Source organism: Phallusia mammillata, chromosome 4, assembly GCF_965637545.1.
Source record: "Phallusia mammillata chromosome 4, kaPhaMamm4.hap1.1, whole genome shotgun sequence".
NCBI lineage: Eukaryota > Metazoa > Chordata > Ascidiacea > Phlebobranchia > Ascidiidae > Phallusia > Phallusia mammillata.
In genome coordinates, this window is record NC_137255.1 from 8,202,466 (window position 1) to 8,220,182 (window position 17,717).

The 17,717-nt window shown below is 36.5% G+C and overlaps 1 protein-coding gene and 3 long non-coding RNA genes across 5 annotated transcripts in view; 2 read left to right on the forward strand and 2 right to left on the reverse strand.

The window, feature by feature from the left end:
* Positions 1-181: 181 nt before the first annotated feature.
* On the forward strand, positions 182-3,202 carry LOC145224391 (uncharacterized). Of its 2 annotated transcripts, XR_013859630.1 has the most exons (3): positions 182-253; positions 661-850; positions 3,102-3,202. It is a non-coding gene; the product is annotated as an uncharacterized LOC145224391 (long non-coding RNA). The 2 variants fall into 2 exon arrangements; XR_013859631.1 differs by lacking the exons at positions 182-253; positions 661-850 and adding an exon at positions 2,632-2,694.
* On the reverse strand, positions 3,101-6,812 carry LOC145224395 (uncharacterized). Its single transcript, XR_013859638.1, has 2 exons — positions 5,977-6,812; positions 3,101-5,795 (listed from the first exon to the last, which is right to left on the reverse strand). It is a non-coding gene; the product is annotated as an uncharacterized LOC145224395 (long non-coding RNA).
* A 69-nt stretch (positions 6,813-6,881) lies between these two features.
* Positions 6,882-9,456, reverse strand: LOC145224098 (uncharacterized). Its single transcript, XR_013859564.1, has 4 exons — positions 9,359-9,456; positions 8,317-8,436; positions 7,512-8,175; positions 6,882-7,271 (listed from the first exon to the last, which is right to left on the reverse strand). It is a non-coding gene; the product is annotated as an uncharacterized LOC145224098 (long non-coding RNA).
* Positions 9,457-12,760: 3,304 nt separating this feature from the next.
* The window catches only part of LOC145222720 (uncharacterized), a 31,794-nt gene continuing 26,837 nt past the window's right edge, over positions 12,761-17,717 (forward strand). The window contains exons 1-15 of the mRNA XM_080088900.1: positions 12,761-12,909; positions 12,998-13,213; positions 13,276-13,468; positions 13,537-13,797; positions 13,854-13,965; positions 14,049-14,234; positions 14,334-14,861; positions 15,071-15,242; positions 15,299-15,408; positions 16,111-16,176; positions 16,253-16,381; positions 16,446-16,736; positions 16,935-17,206; positions 17,259-17,391; positions 17,455-17,598. Of these exons, the coding sequence (XP_079945026.1) occupies positions 13,110-13,213; positions 13,276-13,468; positions 13,537-13,797; positions 13,854-13,965; positions 14,049-14,234; positions 14,334-14,861; positions 15,071-15,242; positions 15,299-15,408; positions 16,111-16,176; positions 16,253-16,381; positions 16,446-16,736; positions 16,935-17,206; positions 17,259-17,391; positions 17,455-17,598 (2,701 nt within the window). The 5' untranslated portion in view covers positions 12,761-12,909; positions 12,998-13,109. The remainder of the gene's footprint in view (positions 12,910-12,997; positions 13,214-13,275; positions 13,469-13,536; positions 13,798-13,853; positions 13,966-14,048; positions 14,235-14,333; positions 14,862-15,070; positions 15,243-15,298; positions 15,409-16,110; positions 16,177-16,252; positions 16,382-16,445; positions 16,737-16,934; positions 17,207-17,258; positions 17,392-17,454; positions 17,599-17,717) is intronic.

Sequence of the window (17,717 nt, forward strand, 5' to 3'; positions counted from 1 at the left end):
ATATATAGAGTGGCAGCCCTGCTGTAAGGTTCAGTTCAGCTGATTTAATTTGTCAACAAACAGCCACAACCGACGAAAACAACACCTAGGGTAACCCCCTAAGCTGTTCGTAATATCAATAGCATACCATGCCGCTTATAGCGCAGAATCCATAACATGGAATATAATACGACAGTGTAGGCACGCCTGCCTCGATGGCGACTTGTTAATGGCGGCTACAATGTAAACTATGATGTTCATTGCAAATTGTTTGGTGAGTCTGATCTTTGCATCTCAATAACAGCTGACTGATTAACAGCCACACATATGTCTCTTCTTTCTTTGTATTCTTGAATAACGTTAAAGGCGAACGTTCAAATCAGCTACACATCCACATGGGATAAAAATAGAAGCCAAAAAATAGAAGTCCCAAAATAGCTTTCCCGGTGGAAATAGCAGGAACAAATAGAATCCACAAATAGAACCCACAAATAGAACCCACAAATAGAACCCACAAATAGAACGGCGAAAACATCAAAGTCTACGCTTATATAACAATGCGAAACTTGGGCCGGTGTACGGATTCTTTTTCTCATATTACTTATATTATTTATTTTAAGGTAGCCATGTAATTTATAGTGCCATAGCGCCTTTTGGTGAACACCATATGCTTTTTCACAGGGTGGAAACGACGCGTTCTAATACGAATCACAACTGCGGAAACATTGCAAATACCGACGGAAATATGTGTCATAAGGGAATAAACACTATGTTTACTGTTAGATCTTTCTGGAACCCGAAAAATGGCTGAAAATAACTTATGACTACCATAGAAACGGAAATATAAACATTAGTCTCTGCAGAAATGAGGGTAAACCCTTCCTTTTCGTGGTGTGAAACGTTATTGCGAAATAACATGCAATCGTTTTCTTAAACATTACACAATAGTGTTGTAACCGCTACAAAAGCTCCCCCCCAAAAAGGATGCACAATGTGTTTGAATGAAAAACACATTTTATCAATATTAATGGTCGTTAGCGACACGCGACAAGCGAAATTGGTCAATAGATGGCGGTGGGCGCTGTCACGTGGGGATTTATACGTTGGGAAAATATGCACAATTAAAGGCGAAAAATGAACATAACAATTATATATCTTGTCAATAAGGGTTTGACTCTTCAGCTCTTTGGATATATATCGTAAGGAAAACAATAAACGTCGTAAAGACAAGGTCAGACGGAGGAAAATATTGTCTGTACGTATAAACTGGCGAAACACAAGTTAATGACATTTAATAAGATATATATTGACTCTTCCCTAAAATTTTGGAAGCTAATCTTAACAGAACGATGTATGAAGTTAAGTGAAAGAGCAACTGTGAACAAGGTTGCTGTAGGCGTTAATCTATTTACGAGTGAAGGGCTGGCTAAAATGTTCACGCCGTGTGAAAAGCTCATTTTGCTGATTGTTGGCGAAGTGCTTCCTGTTGATCTTGTTGTTGTTTGACGTCTGAATTCATCTGTTTCTGTGCCGTCACGTGTGTGATGACGTGCCCGGTAAACAGGTGCTTAATAGCACTGCAAAACTAGTCATGGATATGACGATTGCAAATAATTAAGTTGGTGCCAATTGTTGCACGTTGGTTCCCACTTGAGAGAAAATATCGTTCGCTCGTGCTGGCTCATAATTTTGTAGGCTTGTAAATAGTAGGAGCTCGTGGCTCGAAATGTTTGTTTGTAGACTTGTGAATAGTTGGAGCTCGTGGCTCGAAATGTCTGTTTGTAGACTTGTGAACAGATGGAGCTCGATGCTCAAAGTGGTATGCACCATGCAGACAAATATGGCGTAGAACGACGTCGTGTTTCGGTTAGGATGCTTGTTTTCTTGGGTTTGGGCAATTGTCCCCAGCGTAACTGAGCTCACTTATTTTTGACAGGTTGGTCGTTTACATGTAATATTTGAGTGTGGAAAATGTGTGATCTTATTAAACAGCTCAAGCCAGGGAGTCAATATATATCATGCAGCGTTAGTAGTGAAACAAAAACGTTGACATGAAACGTGAAACATAAATTGACAGTGATACACACCGAAACACACGTTTACATTTTGACACTAGCAAAAAAAATATTAATTTTTACTGAATTATAAGTTATATACACGCACACAGCTTAACATGCAACATACATCGATGAATAAGCATAACTAATTTATCTTGAAAAGTGTTATGAAGCGAATAAAATATATATTTTACAACACAGAAAATTGTCAAGTGCAGATTTCACACGCACTTACTTAACAGAGGAAAAGATGTCAGTCGGCGCGATCGCGTGAATGCCATTTCCGTGATCTTGGTAGTCGAGTTGTTCCTCCTCTTTTGTTTCTGATTCCATTGGGATGTCAGTGGCGTTGCACATAACTAAAATGTCTGGTTGTGCTCGAAAAGTCTCTGGCAAGTTCGGTCGAGCGTCAGGGCAATCTGTGAGTAACCCTTGTCCAAATGACGTCTTGTTCGAACCGTTCGGGGCATCGCTTTGAACGTGCTGTCCGAACCTTGCTCGTAAAGTACCAATTTGAAGTGACATCTGCCTGCGCTGGAAGTGAGTTCGGAAGATCTGTAGCAACTCGTGGGCACCACTTTGTAGGTGCTGCTGCCTAGATGGCGACTTGTTAATGGCGGCTACAATGTAAACTATGATGTTCATTGCAAATTGTTTGGTGAGTCTGATCTTTGCATCTCAATAACAGCTGACTGATTAACAGCCACACATATGTCTCTTCTTTCTTTGTATTCTTGAATAACGTTAAAGGCGAACGTTCAAATCAGCTACACATCCACATGGGATAAAAATAGAAGCCAAAAAATAGAAGTCCCAAAATAGCTTTCCCGGTGGAAATAGCAGGAACAAATAGAATCCACAAATAGAACCCACAAATAGAACCCACAAATAGAACCCACAAATAGAACGGCGAAAACATCAAAGTCTACGCTTATATAACAATGCGAAACATGGGCCGGTGTACGGATTCTTTTTCTCATATTACTTATATTATTTATTTTAAGGTAGCCATGTAATTTATAGTGCCATAGCGCCTTTTGGTGAACACCATATGCTTTTTCACAGGGTGGAAACGACGCGTTCTAATACGAATCACAACTGCGGAAACATTGCAAATACCGACGGAAATATGTGTCATAAGGGAATAAACACTATGTTTACTGTTAGATCTTTCTGGAACCCGAAAAATGGCTGAAAATAACTTATGACTACCATAGAAACGGAAATATAAACATTAGTCTCTGCAGAAATGAGGGTAAACCCTTCCTTTTCGTGGTGTGAAACGTTATTGCGAAATAACATGCAATCGTTTTCATAAACATTACACAATAGTGTTGTAACCGCTACAACAGCATAAAGGCCCGGGATTATCCAGAATTCGACAGTTTAAAGCGCCTAAAGGTAGACGGATCGGGTGCTCAAACTCATGCACATAATATCCTAACAAAATTTGTTACTTTTGTTTAAAATCTACAAACACAATTCCAGCTTCCAGGTAAGAGCGAAGCAAATAACTAACATTTAGACCAGTGGTTCCCTACCTTTTTGACCTTGCGGCACCCTATCAAAGAGAGAAATAGTTTGCGGCACCCTGGCAAAACTGGATCAAATTTTTAAGGTTTCTGTATTTTAAATAACCGTATGAAATAAGGAGCTGGAATACCTGCGAGACGCGAAACTTAATACGTACTGAAACTCGGTTAGAAATAAGTAAATTCCGTACTTAACGGGTTAAAGTTAAAATAAATAATGGGCCGCAGTATTGCAATATCAATATCTCGCGGCACCCTTGAGCATTGCAATTGGCACCCCAGGGTGCCGCGGCACCCCGGTTGGGAACCACTGATTTAGACAAAGACCTTTTTATAGCAACAGTTTATATTTGACAAACGCAAAGGGTGTGACTTACCAGTATATGGTCTAAAACGAATCGATGGCTCGTTTTATTTTTCAAATAGAACACTTGTGTTAAATAATACATTTATGTTTGAATAATTGCATTAAACGCACCTTTAATAGCACCAATGACTCATCCATATATTCGTTGATCATGACAAGATCCAATTCATTGTCTAGCTTTTGAATTTGTCTTTGAATTTCCTCCTTATCAGTTAACATGGCATCAATGGGGTTGTTCAGCCGAATCAAAAATTCCGCTAGGTGGCAGCACCTTCCGGCCATACAATGCGTTGGTTTATGCTGGAAACAATAGCAAAAAACATATATCGGCAAGCTTCGCAGGTGTTTGGGGTGAATTTTTGTGGTCTAAATGTATGTTACGAATAAATGGACTATTATTCTTGTTATCTAAGATAAGTTTGTATAAACTGCAGGTTCAATATGCGTATTTCAGCTAAAATTCAGTGAGTTCTTCCTGCAAACCACTGCAGGGTAGATGAAGCATCATCCCATCATGTAATTATTTTCTGTTGCATGTGCGTCATTTTAAACAATTCCTTTATGGAAACTTGTACTATAACAGTATTATTGGAATGCCATTATAGTTGTATGTACAGGTTGTGAATGTAGGAGCACAGTACAACTTTTTCCTGACAAGAAGTTGCTTTTACAAAAAAGTGACATAAAATTGCACTTAACAGAGAAACTGTATTAGATACATTTTGGAGGCCAAACTTAAGGTCTTTAATCATCTAATATGAAGACTTGAAGTTACTGAAACATTCGCAACATCAAGCAAGCAAGATTTGACAAAGAAACTATATATCCTTCTATATTTCCACTTGGGAAAGCAAAAGAAGGAAATTTGAAATGTACTGGCTGGGTGTTATACCAACCAAATAGAGATGTCATATTGGCAGTAAATAGTACAACGAAGTAACATCAGTTGCAAATGATTCCATTGCTTGCATCCAAATGCATTGTTGCTTGTACAAACAGCTAGCAAATTAAAGATGTAACTTTCGACAGTATTTTTTTCAAAAATGGCAACAATACAGAATGACACTGAATGTGAGTTTCAAGTACTTTACCTGTTTTTAATTGAAAATTTAACTATGAATATAATGTTTCAGTTTAAGTTCAAAGATATATCAACTGATCTTTACCGTCACACGGTTTGACAAAATAAATATTACCAAGATATGTGTATCTTATTTGGCACATCTAAAGAAAGAATTAAGATTTTTTTCTGTTTTGATCAGATTTATATTATTGACAGCTAAATTAACTGAATAAATAACCATCTTCCAAAGTAGTAAATCACCAGAGGCTGCTATCCTATGTGAACCAAAAGATTCTAAAATGGTTTCTAAAACGAATTGCATGATATATATTAACTTGGAATGAACAAACACTTTGTTGTTGATAAAAATTTAAATGCTTGCAATGTAGCTCAGGTTGCAAAGAATTTTGCAATTATTGGCAATACACCAAACAAAACAATGTACAAATACTGTTTAAAATATTGATGTAAAGTCACCAAATATGTAGGCAATAAAAAGCATGCAATGCTTTTATAGTTGTTACAATTAGACTTTTTGAATAGCAAGTAGAATAGCAAGAAAATTATTGTAGCAAATTCTTTGAAATGCTGCATTCCAATTTTGACACTTTCTCCCATGGGTTGCTCAGAAAGTCCCACTATAGCATCATAAATAAGCTGTTGCTGCCAGGCATAGTATACTATAGCATCATAAGTTGAAGCCAAACAGGACATGTGCAATCAGCTCCTCTTTTTGGGTTTTGCCTATTTCTCTTTCAAATTAACAATTTTCCTTGTTTAATACAACCTATATATCTCTACAACAACAGAAAGGTGTGGAATTATGATCTGCACAAATGTATCAGTATACTGACTTATAAGTAAATAAATCAACACCTCGAGCATTTAATTCTTCACAGCGACATACCATATATTTTCAACATTTGTTGACTTTGGGTCATAGATGTATATTTACATGTTGTTTGGAACGATACTCACTGTATTATCATAACATAGCTTAACTCAACTCCTGCAATAATACACTCAAGAATCAGATACTAGCAAGTGCCCTCAAGAACCAGATCTAGCAAGTGATTGTTCGCTAATCGCTAGTCACTAAAAAGGCATGAATTAACACAAAAGAACATGGTACAAATCATGTAAATTATCAACAAACATCTGTATTTACAATATAAATATATTTTGAAAGCAAAACCAACAACCATTTTTCTCACAAACATGACCCAGACATTTTTTTCAAATTACCTTCAGGACAGGTGTAACTGGCATCCAGATTGGAAAGTTTTATTTTTGCGCGGAGGATATTTTTTTCGTCAAAATAATTGCGCGGATTTTTGCGCGGAATTACAATTTTCTGCGCGGTCGATAGACTTTTGATTGACAGGTGGATTGACATTAACGCAATTTGTATGTAACGCCTGCAAGACTATCCAGCAGACAAAAAAAACAACTAAATAATGCAATAAACACGACGAATTTTCAGTTTTGCTCTATTGCGCACGCAGCTGTTCTGCTAGATTCTACAATTTTTTATTTTCATAACGATTCAAACATTTTGCTGATTTGTTTTGTGGGGATAGTTTTTGATTGCCAAACTGCTCTTAACTGTTTTTAATTATTTGTCATACAGAAAACATTATTTTATGTAACTTGCCCAGCCGACAGTCACTTTAATAGTCAAACTAGATCCTAAAAATACAGATAAACGTACTTTTAACGACTACGTTAGCGAAATAGAAATGTTATTTCAAGCGTGACGATTGGTAAGTTTCGATGTGCTTGACTGATTTACGTGGATTGTTCGCGAAATAAGGCTTGTGACATAGAACTTCATTGTAAAACGAAAATATAAAATTTTAAAGAAAATTTATTATGGTTACCTACGAAAGCATTTTTTTGCGCGGATTACACGTAAAAAGCCTAAATTTGCGCGGATTACAAGGGGAAATCCGAAATATTGCGCCTTATCCTCCGCGCAGGCCATTCTTTCCAATCTGGACTGGCATGACATGCGCGAAATTATCAAGTAATTACTCTTTTTCTTTAGTATTTTTTCCGTTTATTTTTGCAAGTTCTTAAAATAGTTGAAATATGTTTCACAATAATAACTTAAGTTGTGGGAAACATGTGGTATTAAACCTAAAAAAACGTCAAGAAAATGTGACTGTTTCCATTGTTAAGCACGACGCGCGAAGCCTCTATAGGAGGAACGTGGCGGCACCTAGTGGATGAACAACCCCATTCCAAGATCATGTGATTGATAATTCCTGAACCTATTACATAATTACACAATATACTTTCAAAAACAAAGACATACGTTCTCATTAATTAGCTGGTAAAATAATTAAGATTTTAACATAATAAACCTAAAAATAAGTATATTAAAGTTCTTGGAATAAACACGGTTCTGAAAGAAACGAAATATAAATAACTTTGGTAAAAACAAAGTTTAAAATTAAAACCGATTAAATTTTATTTACAGTTGATGCAAGATTTAACAAACAAACATTTACCTGAAATACCAGGGCACTGAATCATTAAGCAACCTTGAGGATCTCATAAGAAACTCGTTGACAGTTAAGTTTTGTCCCCGGTTGACATATACAATAGGTATTCCAAAACAGTTTGGCCCATGTTTAAAGGTTTTCGCGTAATAATTCTATCCAGACTGAAAGGCCGCCCACGGTTCACGAACGATGGTAATGTACCTGAAAAGACGTACGAGATATTTACTAAAACTTTGCGCTGCAAATCTTATACTACACCGGTTAATATGTGCCGGTGTTGGACTTTTCGTAAAACAAGAAAACTAAAAATTGAAACGGTTGTTTGTTAAATTGCAGACAATTCTTGTTGTAATAACAGCATTGGGCTTCAAATCAACACCAACATTGTTTAATTAGACTCACGCTAAAAATGATAGTGACAATCGGCCACATTTTGGCCATTCACTTATTTTCATGCAAAATACATTATTTTCGTTTGCTTAGCTTCATGTGTCTATTTTGACGTGATACAGGCCAACCTAGTTTCTGGAGGGTAACAGCGGCGCATTTCATCGGCATCGAATCTGGTGTGTCATAGGGACATTGTGCCATTCATCGAATTTCTAAAATCGCACCGAAACTTGCCGGGATATCCTCCAACAAACGGATCGGGAAAAGGTATAACCAATTTCTGTTTGAAAAAGTGCTGTTAAAACGGTTATGCTTTTAATTGTTGTTGTTCAGAATCAGTAAAGGCAAACAACTTAAATCAAACAAGTTGTTGACATCCTAAAACTCACCAACAAAATCAAAACAAGGTAAAACAACTTACATGATACCAATTGTGTCTTACTGATGCGTTGCACTTTTTCTTCTGATACAAGGAAGACACCTGTTTCGATTTATTGCTTTCTGCTCCTGCCGTCTGAATGTTTTTGGACAGCAATTCAATCTGTTAAACATAAAGCTCGTCTGTTTTAAAAATCATAGTCGTTAGATTTAGTTTGACCCATATTTTGTTGAGTTTTAGAGACAAACTATAAACACAAAATAACAATGAAACCTAACTTTACCGCATGGCAAATTAACTTTGTTTTGGTCGGATATATGTTAAAATCTATACAAGTTGTAACAAAATGTAGATTAACATGCCCACAGCTTGTCACAACACCTTACGCAGACTTTAACATATGAAATTGAAGTCAGTGCAACCAAAAAGTAAATTTGTTGGGAAAGCGCATTGCATATTGAAGAAAACTTGTTAGTTAAAAAATCATAATGGATTTGAGTTGCATGTATCCTACTCTCAACAGTGAAAATTATGGTGTTTTGAGTTTTGAGTTTTTGTTATACGAGTTTTGGACATTTCTATCGCTTAGAGTCGAGTCGTCTAGAGTTCTTTAATTCCAACCTAAACTGAAACTTCTTGCTCTAACGTACATCTGTGCCAATTTATAGAAAAATATTAGGCTCGGAATGTCTTTTTAATTGTTTCGTAACATTGGATTAGCGATGTATGCATTTGTATATGGGCGACCTATACGTAAACAAGTATCGGTTAAAGTCATTTCGTTGGCAAATACTGTTTGAAACCAGAAATGTGACTTTACAATCTAAAACGTTTTCTCACAGACCTCAAAATGTCGATTTGAACGTACCTTGACCACGTTTTATGGTTTTAAAAAATAATGAAAAAAAAATTTTGGAAACTACACGCAGTGGTGCATAACGCTTATTAATAATTTTCGCACTTTAAAATTCGGCGAAATGATGATGGTGTATATACGATGGCAAAAGTATTTGTTACTTTAACAAAACCGTCTCATAAAAAGCATAAATCGACATTTAAAACGTTACAATATTTTTTAACCTACCTTGGCATTATTCGGCACAAACTTGTTTGAGTCAAGTTGAAACGATAGAAAATACAAAGTGCAAGATGAAGCAACGAAGGCAAATATCAAGCGGTTGAACATGATCTAAAACATTATGCGAATGGATTAAGTGTTAAACAAATGTTTTACTGAACTATAGCTTTAACAACACATTTTGTATTTTCTACTGCCCCAAATCACTAAGCCTCTTTACATGGAGCGTTTAAGCGTATTCGATACGCTTATTCGATACGCGTTTCTCTCGTTTTCGAAAAAGAACAAAATGCAAAGCGTATTAGATTTCTCCGATTCTCGATGCGCTCGGCACAGGTGGTTTGAATACGCTTAGGCGCCAATACGCTTAGGAGAACTCTTTTGTGAACAATTACGTCAACTTGAAACCATATGTTGTTTGTTTAATTTGGTGCCGAAAATAACGGGGAAATTTGTAGCTAATACTGAACGAACGTTCCATACAACAAGTTACATTTTTAATCGAGTTTTTCGTCCAACTGGTGCAAATTTATACAAATTAATCGTTTTTTATACATATAACCAACAATAGACTATAATGAAACAAATTTAATAGATTTGTACAGTCATATAAAGAATTTTTTTAATGTGCTACATGGCAAAAAATGTAAAACAGTTTTAGTACGTACAACTTAGAAATCAGCACGAATTACTATTGGACAATGAAGTCAGAGTGATCTATACACTTTGAATATTTCTTCCAACTATTCCTGAGGGTTCAACTGTTCACAATAAACAAATTCATACATTTGGTATGTCTAAACTCGACGCAAACAACTGCTGCACACAAATTAATTCAGATTTTTTCGGAAGAATAGACTAAAAGTCTAAAAATACTTTATTAACAATTATCCGGCCTTATGTTTGTATATCACTTTACAATGACCACCATATCGTTTTTGCGCAAAGCTGAAAACCTTGAATGCGATTCGGTTCGGCAACCATGTAATTTTACGCTTTAGCGAATCGAAATGGTGACGTCACACAATGCGCATCAACGATACGATTCGATTCGCTCAAATTCAAATTGCTGTTAAGTTAAGGCAAAACTCTGCATCATAAACCTAACAATAGATCAGGAAAAATGTGCCATCAAATTAACCAATTCTTCTAGTCGTTTCGTCAAATTGATTGCAATCGTAGTTCTGGCTGTTGTCATTGTTATATTGTTGTCAGTGTCTGCAATCACATTTGTGCCTACACCATCGGCCCTATTGTTTTAGTTAATCTGCTCACCAGCTTTTGATGTACTAAAACCAATTTGACTAAAGTAAGCGCTTTTAGTACTGAAATGTTTAACCTAATAACATATCATAGCGTATACCGTCACTGAGTAATGTCTCGGCATAGTAAACTTTTTAACAGTAATCGTAATGTCATTTTGTACATGCTAAGAAACGTCCATAGAGCTGCATATCTGTTGTCTGTTAATAACAACCACGAGCTGACGCTTGTCACAATTGCATGGTGGGAACCGCTGTAATACAGTTCCCAGAGAACATCTCTAACACATTAGAGCAGGAAACCATTAAACCAGGGATGGGCAACCTTAATTACTGTGGGGCCAAATACAATAGCCAAAATTGGATCGCGGGCCGCACCTGGGTATAACACAAGGTGATTTTACTTCGTTACTTACCAAATATGCTTAGCTACAAGTTAAATTTGGATTTGCTTCCAGCCACATATTGCCTGTTCGAAGAAATATAGCATCTGGCGCATTAATCTGCTCAAAAATATATAATAGTTGGACTCGTTTGTCAGTACATTTCAATTTCGAACGCCTCTGCGGGCCGCACGACCTTTGTTCAAGGGCCGCATTTGGCCCGCGGGCCGCAGGTTGTCCACCCCTGCATTAAACTGTTTGACGATGTACTCAATCACAATAGCTAAGCCGCGCCACTTAAAATGCATTGATCAAAAGTAGTTGCATATAGTTTTGTTTCGCTATACCAGTATACCAACATTGTTTGATTTTTAACACGATGGTTAACCATCAACATTTTACCTAAAACAAATTGTGGAATAATTTAAAATTAAACACTTATAATGGTCTAAGTCTAAAATTACAATATATGCGAGGTTATTTGTTAAATTACAAAAATGCTTTGTCCTGTTATTTTGTATGGCAAATCAGTAGTTAAGTTGTCATAGGCTCTGTCCACCACAAATAAAGCCGCGTTTTTAATGTTATTATCAAATTAAACGTTTTCGTCTTGTTTATTTCATGACCTCATTGGGACAATGGTGTGTTTGTGGTGCCTATTGCCTCGCAGTTATGGTGCCACCCCTTAGCCTTTGTATATACACAACGTGTCTGAGTGAACTGCGACTTGAATATTAAAGTTCGTAAAAACCCCATGTCGGGTAATGACCCCCAGTCCCACAAAAAGAAAGCACATTAAACATTTATGAAGGTCACTGTAGGCAGACAGGTAATTGACATGACACTGAAAATACTGTCTGTAGGAAACAATGAAAGGTAGTAATTTGACATGAATATTGAAATCCTCGAATGTGGCTATTGTGGTCGACATTTCGGTTATTAATTTGTGAGAAAAAATGATAAAATGACCTTTTTTGGAAAAAGGTAACTGAGTGGACAAAAATAAATGAATAAAAATTATCGTCCTACATGAGTCGTGTAGTTCAGTAATCGAAAGGGGTGTTACAATGATGCGTTCGTCCAACGCTTCAGTATTGGCTATATTGCTGATGTATTTAACGTCCGGAACGATTGCGCAATCAAAGTAAGTTGAAAAATACAAAAAACGTATTGTTTAGTGTCTAATTAATGTATCGTTTGAAGCTGTACATGGAGCCGGGCCAAATGCCAAAACAGGCCTGTAAGTGTGCTACAGGTTTATGATACCATCTACTTTCCTCCTGGATTTTTGGAAATTTTAGACAGTACCTCACCGACGTCAACTTTGTACTGGAGGTAGACATTAATCTTTGATTAGTGGTTCAAATAACTATGTGATGTAAATAAAAAGTCCAAAACATGGTTTGTAACCTATACTATAATGGACATTTATAATGGGTTGTTGCAAACTTGCACTTACATTTTTGAGTCACCTTTAGGCAATCAGTATTCAACGTTTAAATTACTGATTATTTTAAAGACTTCAAATTATAAACAGGTTAAAGTCATCTACTGTGTTCAGGAAGTTTGGTAAAACGACATCGCACATTATTTCAAATAAAATAAGACACCATTGTTTTGATTCTTGATGCCATTCGTGCTGTAGTTTTCTCCAATCTTGCGGCATGATGTTATCGCATTTACACGTTTTCGTCCAAAGTCCTTATCTGTTTTCCTTGCTTCGCGCAACAGATTCAGAAGGTTTTGTGCAGCTTTTACTGGCCTATAAAAGGTCCCATCTAACTTACTATCAGCAGGGTGTTGGAGTAGTTGTTTTTACCAGGCAAGCTTTGTTTAACTCGCGTACGATTTGTTAGTTCATGTTGCAAATTGTATAAAGTTATTTCGGTAAATTATATGTATCTTTAGAAAGGTAAGATATAACTTCCGACTTTTTAAACTTTTCCGTAGGTTAGTGTACGTGACTTTTGTCTAAACACACAATAATTTTTGAAATTTAGATCGAATTTGACAAAATGTGGATCAGAGTTTGGCATTCCGCTTCCATTTAAAGCGAAGTCAATCACTTACACACTGAGCCATTTTTACGTCGTGCGGGATATTGAAAGCAAAATGGAACCAAACATCTACCGAATAGCGGATTATGATTTGTTTGGAGGTTTTGTGTTTTGGCTAAAAATGACCGATTATCAGAGTGACAACTGTTCGAATCTGGGGTAGGTATATAAATAAACATGTCTATCCAATAATACTACTTGATTCTTTTTTTTCTGTTTAGAGACAACAGCATAGATGAAATATGTGAGCTGAGCTTAAATGTGAACAGTATTAAATCCCAAGTGGAAATTTCGTCAAAAAACAACAAATTGTTTGGATTTGCTTATTTTGAGAAACTATTGTCAAAATTCTTGTTGATTAACTCATTTCCTGAACTCGAAAACAAAGTATGGATATGGATGGATTGGCAGTTGGTTTGTACACTATCATATACTGTTAATAACATGTCCTCAAAATTTTAATAATATTTATGTGATATCAGCATGACCTTGAAATGCAGCCAGTCACGAAAGTTCAAACTTGTGACAGCTACAGCGTCCACTTGATTACAATTCAGTTTAACTTTCAAGCTGTTTTGTTGCCCGCGTACAGAAGTCATGGTACCACCAAACATCATGCCAGTTCTAAGTTACAACTAATATCGATTACATGTTTCAAACTTTTATCGGAATTTGCTTTTGTCGGACTTGATATTGACGGAAACTACTATTTGCTTCACGATAACTTACAATTATACTACAAGGTATGTTATTGAGTTTAAGTTGCTGGAAAAGATAGGTTATCTTTTACATTTTTTAGATCGGTACCTCAATGACTGGAGCAAGGCAAATTTTTCGTACCGGTCTGTCGTCTGAACTGTTAGTTTTGGATTCCGCAAGAACTGTTTATACATCCGAGAATTGTGTTTCTGGTACATAAAATTATTAATTTGTAATCTCAAGTTTGCGTGCAAAATGCAAAGAAGCTTGTAATGTGTGCCTGTTTCCACCACAGAAATTATCAAGCATGATGTAATCTGCAACCATTCAATACCACTTGTAAGTGGGTGTCTGTATCCTCAAACAATTACCGAACTTCAGCCACTAGCCAAAGTTACAAAGTCTTGTCACGGAAATGATACTATGTACACACCAAATGCAACAGAACACAAACAAAGGTTCTTTCAAACACAGGCTGGAAGTAAGTTTTACTTTACCATCTATTCATTTAAATCTATAGCTGAAAGGCTTTCCAAGCAAAAAAGGTTACAATAAGCTTTTAATATGTACGTATTTACAGAATGGAAAACATTTAAAGGTCATAACTATCGTGTTTTTACAAACTTGCTGACGCATGATACAGCAAAATCTCTTTGTCGCAACTACAACGGTCCCAAAGTGAGGGCACATCTTGCAGTTGTTAAGACGTTGGAGCTCCAAAATTTCATTGTAGACTTGATCACGCAAGCGGTGGCTAGTAAAATTAAGACCTTTACATTTTGGCTGGGAGCCAACCAAAATACCCGGGGGTGGAGATGGGAGGATGGTTCTGAGGTTCCTGTTCCAACCCCTGTAGAGACAGATGTAAATGATACTTCTTCTACTGATACGAGCGGAAGTGGTAGTGGTAGTGAAACTACTGTGGCACCTGACACAACCACTCAACCTTTAGATATTTTAAAGCTAGGTTTGTTTTGGAAAAAGTTTGCATTTAACCAAACTGATATAGGTTTGTGCCTCGGACTGGGAAACGAAAATGCTAGCAGCGAAAGTTACGGATGGATTCCAATACCATGTTCAGCCACAGCAATGTACATTTGCGAAATGTGTAAGTTGTTATGTATTATCTAGTTGATATGTCATATTACATTTATCTGAAACTATTCGTTGTTCACATAACTGTATTTTGATTTTACTTATATTAATGAGCGTTTACCTAAATCAGAAATGTAAACAGAGCATACTGTTTTATTAAAAGTTGTTACACTGGAGACAATTGCTATGTCGGACTTTACAAAATCTTTTTGTGCGACTTAGATCCGATTACTTGGGATGTTTTTCCAAACGCAACTGGCATTGACCCGGCAAACGATGAGGTTGTATTTACCTTCAGTAAAGTTTTTCTCAATGTGTCCTCGCCCGAAACGCAATGTGCTGAACAATGTTTACAAAAATCAAAGTGCTTCACCTTTATTCTTAATTACAACACGTAAGTTTGTAAAGCAGGACCATATGGTTTCAAATTTAATAAACATGCTTTGTCAGATCTGACAAGACCCATGCAGAGTGTTATGGAACAAATTTTCACAACACCAGCATATTCAACCGGGTTACACCAATGGTTGGTCAAGTAACTGGTTATCTTCGTGCTGCAGGTAAACGTTATTTCGTACGCTTTTATACTGCTGTTTAGTAACATACTGTTGTGTTGCAATACTGTTTTAAAAAAAAAATTTAATTTAAATTTTTGGGTTTTTTAATGTTTTGCAAACGCACAACTTTCGTAATTGCCTGTTAGTAACTTTAGTGAGTATAAAAATCAGGGAGTCGAACCGGAACTGAACCCGAACCCGCGAACCGGTTTGAGCCGTTAATTTCATTAAACCCGAACCGCTAATTACGACTTTCTAAAAACCCGAACCGAAGTTGAACGCCATATTTTGTTTGGCGTTGGACCCGAACCGGAACCGAACCAGTAGAAAATGCAGTCTGTACTATGTTTTTTTTTTCAAAACAGCGCACTAAAGAACACGCGAGATAACACTTATAGGGCGTGTCAAAAATAACAGTGCACTTGCAAAAATTTTTGGAGTTTGATAAGGCCAGGTAGATGATGGGTAGAATTAAATTAAAACGAATAAAAATTTGAACCGGTTTAAAAACCGCAAACCGGTTCGGACCGGATAGTTGCCCAAACCGGAACAAAACCCGAACCCGAAAATATGCATTTTTAAAAACCGTAACCGAACCCGAACCCTGAAAAACAAAACCAAGTGAACCTGAACCGAACCTGAACCCATATGACAAGCGGTTCGACTCCCTGATAAAAATCCTTGATTTTATTACTATTTTTCCAGAAACTCTTATGGATTCTGCACAAGAGCCAATTGCATTTGTTGCAACAAGTCAAACTTACCATTTAGGTATTAAAAAAAACTTGTTTGGTAATTGTTGCTTCCTTTTAAATGCAATGAGTGCTACATTTTTATTCTGTTCTAGATGACACAATGATGCCAAGCGAAGTTCTTTGCGCAACGACCGCAACAAGTTGGGATAACTGTACTAAACTTGGTTGTTATTATCACAAGTCAAACGGAAACTGTTATGCAAAATTTCTGCCCGCTACAGGCAAGAAGATTGCTATTTTGTTTACAAGGTGAACGACAATACAATTTCTTTTCTTTTTTTACAGTGACATTAAGGAACTTGGGATGTTGGTGGCACAATGTTAAAAATACAAACATAACTCCTTTAGATGACCAATCATTTTATTTGGATGGATCCTTTCGAACTCGCCATTTTGCGTTGCTTAAATGTTACGTAGCAGCGCGATCGATGGGCTTAAAAGCGTTCGCCCTACAAAATGGCGGTATGTGTTTCGGCTCCACTGGTGATCCTGAAGAGTTTTTGTCGCAAAAGTCGATGAATTGTTTAAATGACGGAAAGGGCGGTTACATGTCAAATCAGGTGTACGCTATACCAGGTTTGATTTCATATACTGTATTTATAAAACTATATTTGTTTGTTTCCTATTTTTTCGTAATATTAAACGGGTGTTTCGTTTTTTTGTTTTTTTGCCATTATTAACAGCTTTGCTACTTTTGCTACACTACAAGCGCTACAAAATTGTATTTCAGTTGCGTCTTTTATATGTTACAAGTTGGCACTTTTATTCGAACAGATCATTCTGAAAAATTGCTTCGGGCACTCGGCCCCTTTATAATTCACCCAGATGAGGATTTGACAGTTGGTATAACGGTTGAAACCAAAGAGAAGCTTGTTCCTTTTACTGTCGACCACGATCCATTTTATCTGGTGCTTTCATCTGATTCATTAAAACAAAATGTTTCCGTTCGGATGAAAACCAAAGACGCATACATACGAGCAAACCAAGACGGAAGCATTATTGCACAGGGAAGTTTAAAAACCGCAGTTTTGTTTAATTACAATCAGGTAACAGAAAAATTAATAATCACTTTGTGCAGTGTTGTAACAACTATTTTAGTCAGTAGACGGGAATGATACTATTGCAACATTTGAACTGGCCGATGAAACAAATCAATACCTTACAAGCAAATTTGATGGGTTGGTCATAGCCGACGGGTTGGATAGTGCCGCAACATTTAAACTGGCAGCAGGTTAACTTAATTCACGTTTTTCTGTAAAATCTAGTTATTGCTGATGACGATATTTTGGCATAGATTTGAATGAGTGCGATATTAAGCCACAATACAGATGGGTAGCTTTTACTACGACAGTGACCAAACAAAAATGTCTAGAAACTGGCTATTGTTATCACGCTACATCTTCAGTTTATCCCGACTGCTTTGTGAAGAAACAAACTGGTAATAATCGTTTTTGTTGTTATGTTGCCAAAACAGTGAAAGCTTTGGAGAAATATGCACAGTATGGATAATTGAAAAGTGATTGCCATATCTCAACTGCAACAAGCATTGATCGACAC